Below are 18,223 nucleotides of genomic sequence, written 5' to 3' on the forward strand. Positions count from 1 at the left end.
GCACGCGCACACACACAGAGGTCTTTTCTCCCGCATGTTCCTCCCTGGCAGCGTGCCAGGCTGGCCCATCAGTCTGTCACCTGTGTGTCACTGCCTCATCTTTGTGCTATGTGCCAGCCTGTCGCAGACTTTCAAAATGCCTTGCTCTCTACTCAGTGGCCTGAACAACTGTTGTTAATGTAGCTGCTCTAATCAAGTAGTTGTAGTACGTGCATGTGGCATTTGATGTCTTAGTGCTGCGTGTAGTGTGAAGGTTGAATAAAAGTCTGCAGCATGTGTAACTAACTGGACTAACCACCTCCCTGTGGGGGTGCTGCTCCTCTCTGTTCCTCTGCCTGCCCTCGGGGTGCAGCGCCAGGAAGGAGCCCGGGGCACAGCTGGGAACGGCGTCTAGAACCGGGCCGGAGCAGTCTGTGCCCCGTGCGGCCGTAGCGCAGGCGGGGCGGGAGGCTGGATGGGGCGAAAGGGCTGCTGGGGCCGGTGTGACTCGTACTGACGGCGGGCAGCGCAAGGGTACAGGAGGGGGGCCCGGCTTGCCGGGGCGCTGGCGGGCGGCAGGTACCGGCGGGGGGCAGGCGCGGGCACGGCCGGTGGCGCTGAGCTCTTTATTTGTCTGCGCCCCCGAGGCCGGGCGCGGCGCCTCACTGCGGGCGGCGGCGGGTGGCGGGGCCGGCGTCTGCCAGGAGCGAGTCCTGCGGGAGAGAGCGGGGTGAGCGGGGGGGCGGGGCGGGGGGCGGGGCGGGGGGGCGGGGCAGTGCTCACGTGCAGCGGCTCGTAGTCGGGCGCGTGGCCGCCGTAGAGCGGGTTGGGGATGGCGACCAGCGGGCGCTGGGGGCGGGGCGGGGCGGGCGGTGGCTGCTGTTGCCCCGCCTCCTGCTCCTCCTCCTCCTCGTCCGCGCGGAGGTCCGCCTGCGGGGAGGGGCGGGGCCTCGAGCGCTGGGGCGTCCCTCCCACCCTTCCCTCGGTCTCGCGCACCCGGGCTGCGCCTGGCCCTCGGCCGCCCCCTGCTGCGCCGGCGGAGCCCCCTCCCCCCTTCTCCCCCCCTCAGCGCCCCCTCCCCCCTCAGCACACCTGCCGCATCGCCCCCTCCCCCCCCGGAGCTCCCCTGAACAACCACCACTGCCGCCAGCACCGCTCCCACACGTGGCCACCCCCTGCCACCGCACCAGCGCCCCTCAGGGCATGCCCCCGCTGCTCCGGGCTCCCCCGGCCCCCCCCCCCGCCGCCATCCCTCCAGCGCGGCCGCTGCCCCCACGGCCTGCTCCCTAGCCCGTACTTACCTGAAAATACCCGAACTGCTCCTCCCGCCGCCGCCGCCTCACACAGTAGTAGGCGGCACCGGCGCTGGCGGCTAGCACCGCTGCAAAGCACAGCGCGGACAGTGTCCCCGTGGCCACGGAGCCCGAAGCCCGTGCCACACCGTTCACCTGCGTCAAAAAAGAGCAGCGTCCTCCAGCCTGAGCCAGAAGGGCACGGCCCTGGCAGCACGATGGGATCTCCCGCACAGCCATCCTGCTGCGGCTCCCCAGTGTGACCGTGGGCAGCCCAGCCAACGCAAGCCATGCCAGGAAAGCAGAGAGGCTGAGGCCAGTCCTTCGGGATGACTTGGTGGCCCTGTCCCCATCCCCCAGGCCTAGCACCACCTGTTTCAGCACCTTCCTTCCCCATTCATGCCCTCAGACGTTCACCTGACCAAGATGAATGATGGGTGGTGGGATCCTCAGTGGCTCTGCAATCGCATGAATGATGCCGTTGAAAGCTATGATGTCCCACTCCACAATCATCGTGTCATTGATCCCCTTGGCATTCTACAGCACAGGACAGAGATGATGTCACCCAACCAGAAAGCCTCCTCGTTGTTCCCTGTCCCAAAAGAGCTCTGGTGAAACCCTGTGGGTGTTTCTTTGACCTCTGCTGAGGTTAAACCTACTGAGTGCTCTGTACTGTTGCCCGCTGGGAGGTCCGACACGTGGAGGTCATATCCTGACTGGGATGGAATGATGGTGCCCGTTGTGAGGTTGAAGCTGAAGAGGATGACATTGCTGGATGACACATGGAGCTTCAGTTCTTCTCCTGTCAGTGTCTGAAAAAGCACCAGGGAGCAGGGAAGAGAAACAGCTGAGCTGGCTCTCAGCCCTTCCCTCCTGCTGTATGCAGCCCCCCCCTGGCCTAAGCCCAGGCATTCTCCATGGCCACAAGACAACTCAGTTCATGGGCAACACGGCACAGAAATACTGTGCAGAGAAGGGGGACCGCTGTCCTCAGAAACAGTGAAAGCTCAACTGGAGAAAGCTCTGAGCAACCCGACCTAAATGGCTCTTCTGGGTGAGGGGTAGGACTAGGCGCCACAAGAAGTCCCCTCTGACCTAACTTCTTCCTCCTTCCCCACGCTATTTCACATCGCCATCATGCCAGCTTTGGCGGACTCCTGATCTCCTCTGGGGCTCCGATAGTTCATCCCATGTGCCCTCGAGTGGCCGCTCATCCCTGCTTGCTTACTTCATTGTCTGCGAAGCCAGAATTCAGAGGGACAAAGAGAGTTTTGGGAGCGGAGTCGTCAGACAAATAGGTGAAAAAATCCAGTCCTTCTTCTGTGTCATTGGCAAAATCGAGCAACATCTGGAAAAGATGGGAGATCCTCCCCATCAGCACATTGCCAGCAGCTCAGTGCTGTTACCTTCCCCAGCCCAGGAAACATCCCCGGCCCTGGAAAGAAAATGCCTCTGGGTTTGTTCTCTCAGCCATGCGTGCACTTCTCCCTGTTACGGCTGATCCCTCCCTCCACCTTGTTGCTGGCTGCTGACGTACTGAAGAACCAGGAGGGCATCACTTACGGAATAGAAGGTGGAGAAGCGAGCGTGGTCTGCGAGCACGTCGGGGAGTTTGCCACTGCACCAATACCCATCTCCCACGAACCCGTCACGGCAGGTGCAAATCAGATCTGCACAGGAACACCAAGATGCGACTTAACTCGCCGGTGCTGCCAACACTGATCACCTCTCCATCAACTTCTGGATACCCCGCAGCATGTTCCCTCCTGACACAGGCATGGCGAGGGGGATGTGCCTGCCTGCCCGCCCACGCCTCATGCTCTAAGGGCAGTTCTCTGCCTGCTGCCCTGACGTGCCACTTATGCCTGACAGAACCGCCCCCAGGAAATATGCTCGTGCCACTCACCCTTCTCCCGATAGCAGAATGCATCCCAGGTCTCGCTCAGGTTGCTTCGGAAGCCGTAGTCCACGATGCCCACTCGGTTAGCCCCACAGCTGGGGTTGGGGTAGGCTGTGGGGTACCCGGCTGTGCCGTTGTCCAGCCAACCCACCAAACACAGATGGAATCCCATCTAGCAGAGGAAAATGAATGATTACATTAAAAATAGTATCTCTGGGCCAGCTTTTCTGCCCTGACGCACACTCCCATCGTGCAGCCCTACCCGACATCCCCCCATCACCTAAAGGGCTGGGCACTGCCAGGGCCTGGCCCAGGGGATGAAAAGTCACCCACCCACATGTCACGGACTTGCTACTGCTGGACTGAGCCCAGGGAGAAGCACTGCATGTCACCATCCCACGAGGCGATGGAGCCAGCCCCTGCCCGACCTCTGCATCCCTGTCCTGACCTGCTGTGCTGCCGAGAGCTGCTGGAAAGTGGCCAGGGAAGCACCTTCTGCGGCACAGGCCTTCTGAGCCTGCTCGTAAGTGAAGTCATACTTTTTTCGGGGTGACTGCAGATGAAATACGCCCATAGTCTTATCTGCAAAATACCATGGCCAGGGAGCATCAGTACAGTATAGAGAGTGAGCAGCCTCCCTGGGGCGGTTGCATGCGTCCCTGCGTGAGCACAGACGGCGCTGCCGGTGCTCTGCTGCATGGGAGGGTGGGATGTGGACAATGCTCAAGTGAGGGCAAGGTGGGACGCCGCGTGGCTTCCTCGGAGCTTCTCGCCTTCCACCAGGGAGTCAGTGCTTACTGGCAGTGTAACCCCCCAGAGGCCATCTCACACGTCACACAGGAGCGGACAAGGATGGCTTGTCCTCCCCGTATGACACGTAGGGGAAAAGGGGAACGTGAAAACCAGACCAAGCTACAGAGGTGAGTCCCCGGCCTCTTGATCTTCCCACCCTCCAGCTCTCCCGAGGGGTGCCCCAGCCAGAAGGTGAAGGATGAGGGAGTGTGACCTCTCCATGGAACATCATCCCTGGCACTGCGGGGTTGAGGACACTCACCATGAAAATGCAGGTCGGTGCAAATGGCCTCCCGATGGCACTGCCCGTTGTCTTCCAGACACCGGTCTGTGGGGGGCACGGCCTCTTCAAGGCACTGGATCCCGTCACCAATGTAGCCCCGCTTACACTCACAGCGCCGCTCATTCTGCAGCACAAAGGAAGAATGGCATTTGTGTGAGTGCCAACATGCAGATGCCAGCTGGGGGGTCCTTGTATCCCTGTGAAGATGGGGATGAGCCTTCAGAACACCTCTACAGCATGCCGGGACTATGACAGAGGTACAAAAGGCTGCGCGGCCTCTGTCTAACTGCAAACAAACCAAAAAATGTCACATTGAATCCTTGTCCCATGCTGCTTGAAAGACAACTGAGCTTCGAGGTATGTGGCTCATGATTCTTGTGCTACATCATGCCCCCGGTCCCATCTTCTGGTTCCTCTGTAAAAACGGCCAGCATTGTCCCTGAAGGACCAGCCCCGAGACCCCAAACAGTCCAAAAACGCCACAGCTGCCAGCTTATGCCCTTAGACAGACGAATGGGAAACAAATGGCCTCATCAGGCCCATCCCCACAGCCAGGCAGCAGACGGAAGGCACGGCCCCTGCCTGGCAGTAGCGACCCGCAGGGTGACTGCAGCAGCTGAGGGGACCGGAGAGGAGGGGCAGGCCAGGGCACCGCAGTAACGGAACACTGTCCCATTGCTGTCCTCCAGCAGCCTGAAGCATCCCCCAGCAGCCACCTGTGCTGTTCTCCCAGGCGTGCGGGTCTCCCTGACCTAGGGGATGTACTCACCGGTCCGGTGCTGATGCAGCTGGCGTGCTGGCTGCAGTCCCCATTCCTCCCATCCGCACACCTGTCTATGGGGTCGCAGACGTAGCCATCACCTCCGTACCCGGGAGCACAGGCACAGGAGACATTCACACCAACCTGTGTGCACTGTGCGTGCCTGGCGCACCCCCCGTTGTCCTGGCTGCACATGTCAATCACTGCAGGGATACAAGTGTTAGGGTAACTGAAATACACGGTGTCCTGGGCGTCTGTCTGTCTGTCCTGCCAGCTGTCACACCAATATGGCAGCGGGAGATGGTCACCTGTTGCCTTGCTGTGTTGTCTGCTTTCCCCTCCGCTCACCACCCGTCCACCCCAGCCCCTCGTGCCCCCCCCTACCTGAGCACATTCTCCCGTCTCCTTCATAGTGTAGGTTGCATTCGCAGAGGTTGCTGGAGCGGCAGGTGGCATGGGGGTGGCACGGTGGAGAGCAGGTGGGCGTCATCACTGAAACCAGAATGCACACAGCTCAGAAAGATCCCAGGGCTGCAACATGGGCACAGCTGCCCTCCCCAGCCTCTGCCCCAGGCCACCTGCCCCACGCTCCCCCCTCTCTCCCCCTGTGCTTTTCTGCAGATGCCTTGCCCAAACGCAGAGGACCGTTACTCCATCACATACACCTCAGGCCTTCACCTCACCCTCTTCTTGGAGCACCTCTGAGCTCAGGGACTTGTTCATGATCAAATACAGCTTTCCTCCTCCTGATCGCCCGAACCCTTGTGAAATCCATCAGCACGGGCCAGATGTCAGGATGAGCCCCACAACTGAGAACTCCTTTTTGGAGGTATTTCTGAGCAGCTGCTTGAACAATCCAGCTATTGGGAAAGCAGCCTTATGGCGCTCGGTCCCAGGGAACAGCGGGCGGTGGGGCTTGGCATCCCTCACCTAGTCGGATTTCGCAGCGGTCTCCAGTCCAGCCCTCGGCACAGAAGCAGAAGCCATCGCCATGCAGTCCTCCGTTGCACACGCCGTTCTCAGTACAGTTACACTCTGTGAGGAATGGATAAAAACACTGTCACAGCATCTGCCTTGGTGGCAGTGAAAGGCCACGCTCAGGCCATGGGACAACCACACAGCAGAAACGTGGCTTGTGTGGGCACTCCGGGAAGGCAGGCGCAGCGGTACACACATCCCTTCCTGGCACTGCCAGCCCTGGCCCCCCCGCCCTGCAACATGCACCCTTCGTGAAGGAGGGGCAGCCCCTCTGCACCCACAAACCCCTGTCATTCCCCTCCTCTCGGCATTTCTAGAGATGTGTTTTCCACTCCGAGTCCCTGCAAACACACAGGCATCAAAAACATTCCTGAAGACCTCGTAAAATCCAGCTTGGGGTGGGGGGATGGGGGATTGCCTTTTCCTTCCCTTTGCCTCACAGGGGCACAGGTCCCTGCTGAGCACGTCCCAGGAGATGCTCTTTCTGAATAGGGTTCATCACAACATACAGATTTTCCCCACAGCTCAAAATACACCTTAATACTTTCTGCCAGACTGGGGCTCTCAGCTGTACTTGACAAACAAGGGGTCTTTGACCCCGTGGCCCTGGCACAGAGGTGAGGCCGTCAGCAGCGTGGCTGCACTGGCCACAGCTCCTGGCACGTGCCACCCCGGCTTCTCAAACTACAGCTGGATTACCGGCTGTCCAACCAAAAGCCCAGGAAGGGATGTCCCCAGCCCCAGAGCCCTGACCCAAGCATCGTGGGGACCGAAGTGGCAGCACTGGCTCCCGTGCTCTACGCTGCGAAGAGGTCAGCCCAGCACCTCCTCCCTCTCCAAGTAGCACCATGTGCCGCAGCCACCTCTGCACAGACCCTCTGCATCGCTGCCGCCCCACAGCCTCCCCCTTACCTCGGCAGTCTGGCCCGTATCTGCCCGGCGCGCACAGCTCACAGCTGGTCCCGATGAAAGCCTGGCTGCAGTTGCATCTCCCCGAGCCACCGATTTTGTCATCGCAGGTACCACGGTTACTGCAGGGTGCCTCCAGCCCTCCTGGGCACGCTGCAAATGGGGCACCTTAGTGAGGCTGCGGTGACAAAGTGACCCTGTGCCCAGGGGTGACCAGTGCCTGCTCGGCAGTCTGGGGAGTGAGTGCTGGGGACATCTCGTGACAATAAACCTTAGGAACAGGGGCAAGAGGGACAAATCTGGCATAGCTTCCAGCCTGGGAAGACCCTCTGCTGCAACATGCTGAGTCTGTGCCGGCCTGCCCCATGCTAACCCGGCAGCAGACTCATCCAAGGGTGTGAAACCTGCCCATGCTCAAAGCAGAGATACCAGGGAACGGAGGAGCACTGGGAACGTCGAGGGGTGAGTGACATGTCTGACAGCCACCCCCAGCAGCCCTGTGCCCAGGGCTCTCCGTGCAGACAAGTGGTTCTCCATGGAAAGGGAATTCCCTGTTACGATACCATCCATGTGCACTCCCGGGGGATCGTCCCCTGCACGCTCCACAAGACTGGGGCTCCCAGCCTGAGGTTTTGACCAGCGTTCTCCAGGGAAGCACGTTCATGGACACCAGATGTCTGTGCTGAACCAGTTACGCCACCTTCCCACAAGAGAAAGGTCCCGGGGCAGGAACGGGTCGTGTGGTTCCTTACCCCGACAGTCACGGCCATAGTGGTTCGCACAGCACTGAGGGACCCACTGGGTGGAAACGCAGCTCCTCCTGCAGCCTCGTTTCAGAGGCCCCCTGGAAGAGAAGTGTCTTCTGAAGGGGTCCCACGGGGAGGGTGGCCAGGACGGCCGCAACAGGGAGTTGCGGTGAAACAGAAAAGTGTTTCTCAGCAGCTGGTTTCCATAATAGTAGCAGCGCCTGGTTTCCCCCTGCGAGGAAACAGGCAAAATACAGAGTTTGCCACATTGGTCACTGATGCCTCGCCTTGATTTTTCTTGCGTCGCTCATTCAGCTTTATGACAAGTAACAGAGGCTTCCTAACGTGCAGTGGGGCTGGTGGCAGAGGAGCCACAGATGTACCTCACGGACATGCCAGAAGCCCGGCAAAGACAATGGGCGATGCACTGGGAGTGGGGTACAACCATTGCCCCCTAAGGGATCTGTCTGATCCCTGGCTCATCTCCAGCAGCCAGGCTGAGCAACTTGACTGTAAAGCACCCAGGGAAGCCCCTAGTGCATCCGCAGGGACCCCTGCAGCCACTGTCACCCACGTAGGGATGGACCAAAGACCACTGGAGCCCCTGACCCCATGTTACTCGGCCCAGCCCCAGCCTTATGGGACTGCGTGACCTGGGGCAAGGCATGGGCAACGTGACCAAGCTGAGGGACTCCCCCGGGCCGGTATGCCTTCATTTTGCTGCTAAAACATATTGTCATCAGCCCCGTAACAGGCCTCCTTGGTGACAAAGCTGTGAGCTTTACCCGTTGAATGGAGCCATCAGGGCAGGGTGGCTCGAAGCCACAGAGTCCGCAGCTCTCTGTAGATCCCTGTGGAGGGGAGAAAGAAACCTCACAACAACTCAGTACGTGCTTCTGCCTCTTTCAGCTGCTCGGAGCTTTGCTGAGGAAGAGCAGCAAGCCCTCCTGACATCCCTCTTCCCAGGCACGGGGCTCAGGAGGTGGCACAGGTCCTCACTGGCCTCATCCCAAGTGCTCACCTGCAGCTCAACAAAGATGAACTCGTCACACCGAGATCCCAGATCCGGTGGCTCCAACAGCCTATCAATGCCATAAGCAATGCCCCCGTTGAATTCCATGTGCCTCTGGATGATGGTGGCATCGCCGTTCCCCACCAGAAGCTCCCCCTACCAGAGGAAGAAAGCAGTTTGTGGTCCTGGCATCTCCTAAATCCTGGCTGCACCACCCAAAAGTTGCCTTTCCTGGCTGCCACAGCTTCTCAATCACCTCAAAAACTCCCCAAAATCTCTGTGCTCATGTCCTTGACCACTCTTCCTGATCGCCACTTTTCTTGGCCATCTCTCCTAAAAAATGGCCTCTGCCCTTGCAACATTTGCTCTGTAAAGGTCATGACACCATGCGGTTGGTTTTGCAACCCGGTCATCATGAAGCGCACGTGCAGGTACCACGTGGCTCTGCACTGTCCTGCCAGCTGGCCACAGAGTCCTGAGCCTCTCTGCAGGCTCAGCTGTAGCCAGGGGAAGGGGGTGTCCCAGCCTGCCAGCACCCCAGCTCTGCCTTCGCTTCCTGCCGGTGACCAACACGGAGCGTCAGTTGCCCCGTGGCCAATGCCCAGGGACATTTAGCGGAAAGCCGAGCCCAGCATCGCCATCACTCACCACGTGCGTTTCGCTGCAGCTGAATGAGACGGTGGAGCCGTGCATGGTCCGTGTGGATTTGACTTGGGGCACATTGCCAGCAACAATCTAAAGGGAAAAAGAAGAATGTGAAGGGAGAGAGGGGCAAAACTGGCAGTTCATACTTCTGACAGGATGCTGCCCGGTGAGGACAGGGGTCAGCAGCCACACCGAGAGGGAGTGTGATGTGTCAGCACATGAAGCCAGCGGAGGTGGGTCAGCATAACTATGGTGGGTTAGTCCCAGATTTCTGAACAGCAAGAGACCAGTGTGCATTAGCAGGACCTTGTTTTGCTCAGCTGGACTCTTCCCCTGTCCGTCACCCCTGCAGGCAGGAGCCCGTTTGTAAGCCCCGCACTGACACTCTGGCAGTGATGTGGCCTCCCCAGGAAGCCGATGACAGAAGCTGCAGCTCAGCCACGCTGCAGCAGAGGTTCACGATGAAGCAGCAGTTTCCTCAAATGCTCAAACAGCTTTGGGTCTTCTCAAGAAAACTAATATGCTGCATGTTCTACAGCAGCAAAATATTTGACGGGGCTGCTCTGGCCTAACCATAGGCAGGCAGTGGCACCACATGTGGCCTTGGGATGTACGAGCCTGTTTGTTGTCACATTTACCTTTGTGTCTCTGATCATGTGTGCTTTGAGGTAGGAGGCCAGCACGTCCCGGTGCTCTCTGCGGTACAGCCACTTCTGCCTTTTCTCCGAGAGGGCATTAAATGCAGCATCTGTGGGCCACAGCATGGTGAAGGGTCTATGCAGGGGGTCATTAACCAGTGGCAGCAGCTCCGCATCCTGTCCAAGATAAGAGGGGATACAAAGAAAAAGCCACAAGCCAAAACTGAACGTGCACATGTACACACCACCTCCCCACAGAGCAGCAGGAGTCGGGTCACTCACCTGCAGCAGCTTGCTATAAATGGTGTACCCAAAGGCCTCTGCCACTTCCGTGATATTTTGCTGCAGAGAAAAGAAAGCAAACAACTGTCACCAAGAGGTCCCCCTCCAGGACCTGGAGCAGCAATGCAGGGGAGAAACCGGATTGTTAACAACTACAGTAGCTAAACACAAGTTTATCTCCGTCATCATCATGCTGATGGATTTGGCAGCATTCAGCACCTGCCACATTGCTGATTCATCCTGGGTAGACGCTGCTATGGCAGGAGCTGGGATGAATTTCAGCGCTTTCTTGCACTGTACAGAAAACGTGTTATCTTCTGTAAAACACAGCATCTATAAGCTCCTAGCGCGTGTTTGAGGAGTACCAGAGAGACGTTGGCAATCTCATGCTGCAATCTGCTCTGCACTGGAAAAGGAGTGTGATGCTTGGCATGGGACGTGATCCCCCTGCCCACATCCAGTGCTGTTGTTCCCTAGTGAAGGATAAGGGTCCTTCTGTCCCACATACGGCTACGCCACAAATGCTGTCACCTTCACAAGCTAAATCCGTGCCTTCAGACAATCCCTACGCAGATGGAAACATGGAGGAAGAGCATCCCACGTGGCCTTGGGCTGAGGGCTTCTCAGGGACAGCGCTATCACAGCTGCTGGGAAAAAGATCCTAGCCCTGTCCTCACCACAGCAGTTATCAGGGCACAGTGACGGCTTCAGCCTTACCCGTGAGATCTTTGAGGAAATGTTACGGTCCACCAGGTCACTTGGAATGAGGATCTTGTTGATGAAATGAATGACCCCATTCACGCCGATGATGTCACTCACCACCACTTTGGCTTCCTCATTGAGATAGATGCTATTCTGAGAGAGAAGGGATACGATGAGGTATTCACACCCACGGCATGGCCCTGTGAGGCATCTGTGGGCCCTAGGCAAGTCACTTGTCACAACCACAGTGGACTTCAAATGACAGAGAAAGTGACAAGGGGGGGCAGGGAAGGGAACCGTGGCAGAGAACTACCTCTTTCACTGTGATCTTTAGTTTGTGGCCAGATAAAGAAGTAACAGACTCCAGGGCTTCCAGGTCACCAGACAGCAATTTCTGGCAACCCACCATGTGGTAGCGAAGCAGGTCCCGGAGGAGACCCCTGCTCCTCCACTCCTCAAACTGCAGACACAGAAAAAGAGTGAGGTAATGCTGGGGGCACTTTGCCTTGCGGAGGCAGGGGGCACTTGGGATGGGAGGACACTTACCATTGTGGTGTTCCCTACGAAATCTGTGCGTGGGACAAAGACAGTGAAAGGCCCTACCCCGCTGAGCTCCTTGATGTTTTCTGCCTGTGGTAGAAGAGCATTTGTGGGAAGGGAAACAGAAAACGTGGTTCCAGTTAGCGAGACCCTTTGCAGAAAACCCTAAGTGGGATTTAATACACAGAGACAAGGACAAAGCTGTTTGTCACCAACCAGTATCATCTTAAAGAACATGGATGCATCTTCGATCCTTCCGAGCTCCTTAAACAAAGAGAAACAGTTGGTGTCAGCAGAGTCCCTTCCACTTGCTCCCCACCAGCCAGCGCAGTGACCTACTCCTCCTGCTCCAGGTATCTGTCCCACCCCAATGAGACACCAGTTCTCCTGACACACCACAGTGACCTTTCCCTCCCTCCCTTGCCAGCACTGCAGGCACAGATGATGTGGAGGTTACAAAGCAGACTGACCTCTGCTTAGACCGTTCACACTGCAGGTGTGGATGCAGAATGGAGCAGACAGAGAGATGAAAGCTGGCTGCATCTGCAGCAGCGGTCTCATAGGTGTAACTGCCCCGTGCTCATGGGAGAGCTCGAGCGCTTCACGAAACCTCCGCTTTAACTTCACTGTGCTGCCACTGCCAGTTCTGGGATGCTGTACAGAGGGGCAGGCATGGGCTTGGCAGGGCAAATGTCCTCTCCTCTCCACACTAACTTTCAGTAAGAGCAGAAGCACAGAACAGAGTCATTTTTTCTCCCAGCTCTGATGTGGGGATTATAGCTTTTATTTGCCACTACCAGAAAAGGTCACCAGCTTGCCCAAGGACAGCTGCCGTACTGTCAACAGAGCTGGAGATAGCCTGCTGCCCTCCAGACCGGCTCCCAAGTCCTGACACGGCCACAGGGAACACCGGCCCTGATCCCACAAACTGGGAGAAGTGAGCTCCCTTGGGGGAAAAAAAAAAAATTATCCCCATTTGCTTATAACATTAAGAAAATAGCACCCCAGAGGTATGGCCAGAGCAGCTGAGTGTTCACATTATGACTGCCTTTGGAGCAAAGCTGCTTCACTGTGATTCTCTCCCACAGCCGGCACACCAAATACACCTACAATGTATGGATAGTTTGCCTCAAAGTACCTGTCTCCACTCCTACACCACACGCGTCAATGTGATACTACAGATCTGCTAACCTGCAGCTTACACTCGAGGGGAGGGAGCGGTTTGCTGCAGGGCAGGGGCCCAGACACAAAAGACGCTGTCATGCTTCTCACCTGATACACTTTGCCACGGCAGATGAAGCCATCTCCGATACTGTGCCAAGAGCAGGAGCAGTTTCGAGTGCCAGGGCCTGTGTACTTGCAGAGCCCAAATGGACTACAGCCCCCGTTGTTCTAGCAAGGAAAGCAAAAGGCTTGCGTGGAGGTGCATCGCCAACAATTTGAACGGCTGCTTACATGTGGAAGCTGCTAACTGCATCCTGTCCAGTGGAAAGGAAACCATTCCTCCCATCTGTTTAGTGCCTTAGATTAAACCTCACCCAAATCCTCAAGGGCTTTTCAGCACCAAATCCTCCCAAGAAAAAAGACTTTCAGACCTCACTTTGGGACACAGAGTGATGACAAACCCCATGATTCAGAGAGACATTTTGACACGGCAGCGATGCCGTGGGCACAGATTACTCTTAAGCTTTTTAGTATGTCCTACACAAAATGGATGCAGAGAAACAAGCCCACATGCCTCCAGCCCTGTCACGGTTTCCACACTGCTTCTCCCACAACAGAGAGTGCCAGGTGGCTCACATGCTTGCAGGTCATTGCGAGAGGCAATGGAAACCAAACACACCATGAAATCCCTTTGGTAGGTGAACAGGCAAGACAGCCAGCTCTAAACAAGCAGGCTAACCCTCTTCTTGCTCTTAACTGTTGGGAGAAAGGAATGCTTCAAGGCAGTGGCCTTCACCTCTGGTAACAGCAAAATGCAGACATACCTGTTCACACAGGTTTATGGGGTTGCACTGGCTCACACCATCCCCACGGTAACCAGGCAGGCAGTTGCAGGCAACCTGCAGGCAGAACAGACAGAAGCTCAGGCTGAAACTCCAACCGATAAAGGAAACACACAACAGCTGAGCTGGGTGGAGTGCATGTGGTGTGGCACCCATTGCTGCGTTCATGAATAACCATGCTTGTGTCAACAACAAATAGAACTTGCGATTGTCTCCAGCCTCTGGCCAACAGAAGGCATCTGCTTTCAAGGAAACAGTAATCTTTTCATGCCCTTCCAGGCAAATGTTTTACGTGGAAGGTAATAAGCACAAAGCAGCGCACTGCAGTGGAAAGGATTGTCTCTAAGCAAATTACACAGCTGTGATAACCTCCATAATAACCTTGCCCTGACATCCTTCTTAAATACTCACCTTCCTTGGGCCTGTTTTAACGCACTCTGCATTGCTGTGACAGCCCCCGTTGCTTTCGAGACAGAGATCAATTTCTGCAGCAAAAAAATAAGGCCACATTATTGCTGGGGGCTTCTTAAGGAAGCTGGGAACGGGTGACCCAAAGAGGTATCAGGAAACAAACAGGGAGGACCTTCCCAGTTTGGCAAACATTTTGGTGGAAAAGTGACTCGTGATGGCAGAGGAATAGGGTACGACCGCAAGTTCTACTCCTGCCACGTGCGGGTCTCTTGAGTTGTGATAAATCTGCCCACAGAAAATCCCACGCCTGCCTGGGTGTGCTTTCAAGGATCTGAAAGGACTGGACACTCCCACATCTCCATCTTCATCCCAGAGCATCTCTGTGGGAGACTATTCTTACCCTCTGTCTCTGGACCTCTTGACGACATGCATCAGGGCAAGAAACCTCTCAGGGCTCTTTTGGTTTGAGACCAAAACACTGGTCTGAGGCCATCTAGTGAGACAGGTTCCAAGGGCAGCATGGGCTCTCTGCCCAGTTTTGTGTGGCGCTGTGCTGGGACAGTGGTGACCACTTCACTAATCATGACTTGGGAGAACGCTGAGCAGCTACCCACAGGTACATATGCATGCATGTACACATATGTGTGCATACACCTCAACAAAAAGCAAAAAGACAGTTGAATCAAGATCAACCAGCAATCACTTGCTTTGAAATAACCACTGCATGAGCAAAGCGAAAGGAGAATTGAGTTGCTCAATACTTGGACCTGAAATTTTAATGCTTTTAGCCTGAAATTCCCTTTTGCTTCACTGCTATCGCCAAAACATGCGCTGAGCACTCACCCATGCAGAGCGTCCCATCTCCAGCGTAGCCCTCCTTACAAACACAGGTTCTCTCTCCTGGGGACACTTTAGTACACACAGCATGTATGGAGCAGCCACCGTGGTCGCTAACGCATGGATCTATTTCTGTGACCACGGACAAGAGAAGCAGAATCAGCTCCGAGCATTTAGGAAAGATGAACTGTGCCAGAATGACCATCTTAACAAAATCACAACATCTTATTAAAGTCCCTTTGTTTCTCAATGGAACTGTAGGTCCTTTAAAGGCATGGGGCCTCTCCCGGACCTGAGAGAGGCCAATCCAAAAGTCATGCTGAGCTCAAGTAACCCCCAAACTGGTCTGAGAAGTCTTTCTGTCACAGCATTTGCTCACTGAGGATGAATGGTAGATGAAAAAAAAAAATATTCTCCTGTACAATGTAAATATTATTTTTCCTCCCCCCTCCTCACTCCTTTTCAAACAACGGCAATACCAAAAAGAAACTGTGATGTCTGCCAGTGTTTTGACCGTTGCAGGTCTATCACTCTGAGTGGGTTTTTGTGGTCCATTTGCTTTTGACGTAGACCAGGTTTGTATGTAGCTCTAGAGCAGTATCCCCAAATCCTACCTCATTTTGGTGTAACTGCTGCACTGCTTCTACCTGATCTTGGCATAGCCAACAAACAGGAGGAGCACAAAATTCTGGCAAATTGAAGCATCGGTATTCCAAGGATTCATGGCCAAAATTGCTTTATCTTTGCCACCATTGCTGTGATCTCAGAACTAATAGAACCCCTTCACGTGCATCTCACTCCACAAGCAGTAAGAACTGCCCTGCTACTCTTGCCTGCCTTTTTATTCCTCTCTCACAGGCTCTAGCAACATGAAAAGCATCCCATACTAAGTTCCAGACTGGAAAAATTCTCTGCCAAAGCATGGCAGAGTTCATGGTGGATAGCTGAGAGGAAAAAGGTTTGAATGATCTTTCCCCTAGCAATACCATGCCATTTATTTCACAAACAACCCTCCCCCCGAACTTTCAGCAGGTGTTTCAAGCCTTGAACCTTGCCCACACTTGCTGCCTGTACCTGTGCAATGGGTCCCATTCCCTGTGTATCCAGCGGAGCAGAAGCACATAGGTGGGGAATCTGCAGAACTATTGAGGCAGCTGAAACAAGAACGGGATAAACAATCACAGATGACACCTCCTGATTCGCTTGGCCACTGGGAAACACTATATGAGCCTGGCATATGCAAATCAGAGACCACAATGACCACAGGAGGAAGATGCCTGTAGCTGCCATCCATTTCTTTACCGCACCAAATACTCAAGTCACGCTGGCCAGGGAGCTGGCCCCCAGGCACAGGCTTCACACCTCACACAGTGCACCTTCGCCATGCCCACGTGCTTCCGCACGGTACAACGGAGACGGCTGGGTCCCGGTAGCACAAAATAGAAGACCAGATAATGGATGGAGAAGGCACCAAGAGGGAGTTATCACAGCCCATCAGCATATTTAATTCCTTGGCAAGGGCAGGCAAGGCAGAAAGGGCTTGTAAATACTGGTTGATTTGCTCCATGAATACAGCCAGACTGGGCTTGAATAAGGCCAGACCTCGGAGTCTCTGCTTTCTCCCATCCACACAAGCAGAAGGAATTTGGAAAGAATTTATGCTCAGACAAAATCCTTGGGGAAACTGGATGCGGCTAAGCACCAGAGTTCCCAGAATGGAACTGACATTCATGATCTTTAATGAGTACCTTCTCCCAGCCATCTGCGAAGCCCTGAACACCGAATCACCTGTGTGTAAAACGCATACAAACACACACGGCTTTCTCAGAACGACCCAGCTCCTTGGCTGTACTTACTTGGCCATTTGATGGCAAGTGTTATTGCATAAGTCAATCTTGATTCCTGCAAGAGAAAACACAAATGTGACTTGGTATTTTCACTTGCTGGGGCCATTTCTGCTGTCTAGAGTAAAGGACCCTGCAAACAGCCTCACTGCGGTCACCTCACTGTGACTGTGGTCACCTCACTCGGCTAGCACAGAATTGCTCTGGCAACTAAAGAGGATCACACAGATTTCTCTGCCAAAAAGGCAGTATTACACCACAGGCCCCTTCACACTCACTTACTTTCTTGGCAGGTAGGGCCCTTCCACCCTGGGAAACACTCGCAGCTCCCGTCCCCTTGCAGTCCATCGTTACATATGCCATTGTCACAGGCACATTCTGCAGGGGAAATATAAACACTCATCACTGTCAAACCAACCAGGTCTCACAAGCAGTTCTGCTGCCACTTTGCTGGCTGCTCTGTTCCCAATCCAACGCATCAAACTGCCATAAGGAAAATATCACGAGAGTATCAGCTCCCGTTCCCCCACTACCAGGCCAAAAAGCCCAGGACCAGACCACCTGCCTCTACTTTCTGTAGTTTGGGTGGCAGCAGGATGAGCAGCGTAGCACAGTCAACGTGCCTTAATTTAAGGATGAAAAATGGGGCCACCCCTCTGGCTGATCACAAGCACTCGCTCCCACCGTCCCTCTCTCAGTGGCGTGTCAGCTATTCTCCTATCTCAGAGGTCTTGGGTCGTTGCTTCCCTCCCACGGGCTGAGATGTGACCACTTTTCCCCCTTGCAAGGGCAGGACAAGCTGTGGTAGCCATCAGTGTCACCTGATTTGCAGTCAGCTCCGTATCGGCCCACTTCACACATCTCACAGGCAGTGCCATGGAACCCCTCCAGACATCGGCACTCTCCACTGCCCTCGATGCCGTCCTGGCATTCCCCGTTCCCAGAGCACCACTGGCCTGGCTTCCCTGGGCACATCTCACACATGTGTCCGTAGTAGCCAGGGCAGCAGACGGACCTCTGGAAAACCAACAAGAACAAGCTGGGGTGAGCCATCTCGTGCAGCTTTCTTGTGGAAGCTACTCTACTCCTTTGACCATGCGATAGCCATAATACCTGGCAATGCATGAAAGGGCCAGGTGTGCACAGCTGGGATGGAGTAAACCCCCTAAAATGGGGAGCTTTGTTGCCCAGATCTTCATACAAAGGTCCACACTGCCCTCGAGCAACACTGGCCATTTGGTGAGGTAAATGTTCAGTCCTGTGCCCACACAGCCTACCTCCCGCCTGTGTCCCTAGTGCGTCCCACCAGTAAGGGACTCTGCTGGGCAGAGAGAGGCTCTCCCAGAAGATGTATTGGTTCAGAAGCCTGATTTAATTGTTCTCACTTCTTTTTCCATCTACCGATGGAGGGAGGAAACCATGATGGGACCAAGGTGGACAGTACGGATGAAGAGAAACATTGTCTAATGAAGGGACGCAGAAGCTGACTGACGCTCTACATGTGAGTACGGTACGCCCAGCTCCCTCTCTCCCTTTTCCTCAGTCTCTCATTCCCACTAAGTGCTTCAGTATCAGTAAGAGCTCAAATTCACACAAGTCTTTCTTTCACCATTTCCTCTTCAAGCATTTCTTTCCAGCCACACATTTTCACAGAACTGGTAGGAGCC

The 18,223-nt window shown here is 55.2% G+C and overlaps 1 protein-coding gene across 5 annotated transcripts in view; it reads right to left on the reverse strand.

Annotated features, from left to right (window-relative positions):
- Positions 1-591: 591 nt before the first annotated feature.
- STAB1 (stabilin 1) overlaps positions 592-18,223 on the reverse strand; it is a 57,857-nt gene continuing 40,225 nt past the window's right edge. For all 5 annotated transcript variants that reach the window (XM_055708585.1, XM_055708584.1, XM_055708586.1 and 2 more), the window contains 32 exons: positions 17,378-17,573; positions 16,839-16,934; positions 16,569-16,614; positions 15,787-15,866; positions 14,719-14,844; positions 13,876-13,949; positions 13,447-13,521; positions 12,731-12,850; positions 11,675-11,722; positions 11,465-11,548; positions 11,232-11,378; positions 10,934-11,071; positions 10,217-10,276; positions 9,935-10,111; positions 9,300-9,386; positions 8,661-8,807; positions 8,425-8,490; positions 7,646-7,871; positions 6,897-7,046; positions 5,937-6,041; positions 5,391-5,498; positions 5,016-5,209; positions 4,226-4,370; positions 3,620-3,753; positions 3,178-3,343; positions 2,835-2,941; positions 2,500-2,619; positions 1,931-2,083; positions 1,689-1,808; positions 1,281-1,427; positions 763-909; positions 592-692 (listed from right to left, as the gene is read on the reverse strand). In XM_055708585.1, coding sequence (XP_055564560.1) covers positions 642-692; positions 763-909; positions 1,281-1,427; positions 1,689-1,808; positions 1,931-2,083; positions 2,500-2,619; positions 2,835-2,941; positions 3,178-3,343; positions 3,620-3,753; positions 4,226-4,370; positions 5,016-5,209; positions 5,391-5,498; positions 5,937-6,041; positions 6,897-7,046; positions 7,646-7,871; positions 8,425-8,490; positions 8,661-8,807; positions 9,300-9,386; positions 9,935-10,111; positions 10,217-10,276; positions 10,934-11,071; positions 11,232-11,378; positions 11,465-11,548; positions 11,675-11,722; positions 12,731-12,850; positions 13,447-13,521; positions 13,876-13,949; positions 14,719-14,844; positions 15,787-15,866; positions 16,569-16,614; positions 16,839-16,934; positions 17,378-17,573 — 3,840 coding nt within the window. In that variant the 3' untranslated portion in view covers positions 592-641. The remainder of the gene's footprint in view (positions 693-762; positions 910-1,280; positions 1,428-1,688; positions 1,809-1,930; positions 2,084-2,499; positions 2,620-2,834; positions 2,942-3,177; positions 3,344-3,619; positions 3,754-4,225; positions 4,371-5,015; positions 5,210-5,390; positions 5,499-5,936; positions 6,042-6,896; positions 7,047-7,645; positions 7,872-8,424; positions 8,491-8,660; positions 8,808-9,299; positions 9,387-9,934; positions 10,112-10,216; positions 10,277-10,933; positions 11,072-11,231; positions 11,379-11,464; positions 11,549-11,674; positions 11,723-12,730; positions 12,851-13,446; positions 13,522-13,875; positions 13,950-14,718; positions 14,845-15,786; positions 15,867-16,568; positions 16,615-16,838; positions 16,935-17,377; positions 17,574-18,223) is intronic.

This window comes from Falco cherrug, chromosome 4 (genome assembly GCF_023634085.1).
Source record: "Falco cherrug isolate bFalChe1 chromosome 4, bFalChe1.pri, whole genome shotgun sequence".
NCBI classification, from domain to species: Eukaryota; Metazoa; Chordata; class Aves; order Falconiformes; family Falconidae; genus Falco; species Falco cherrug.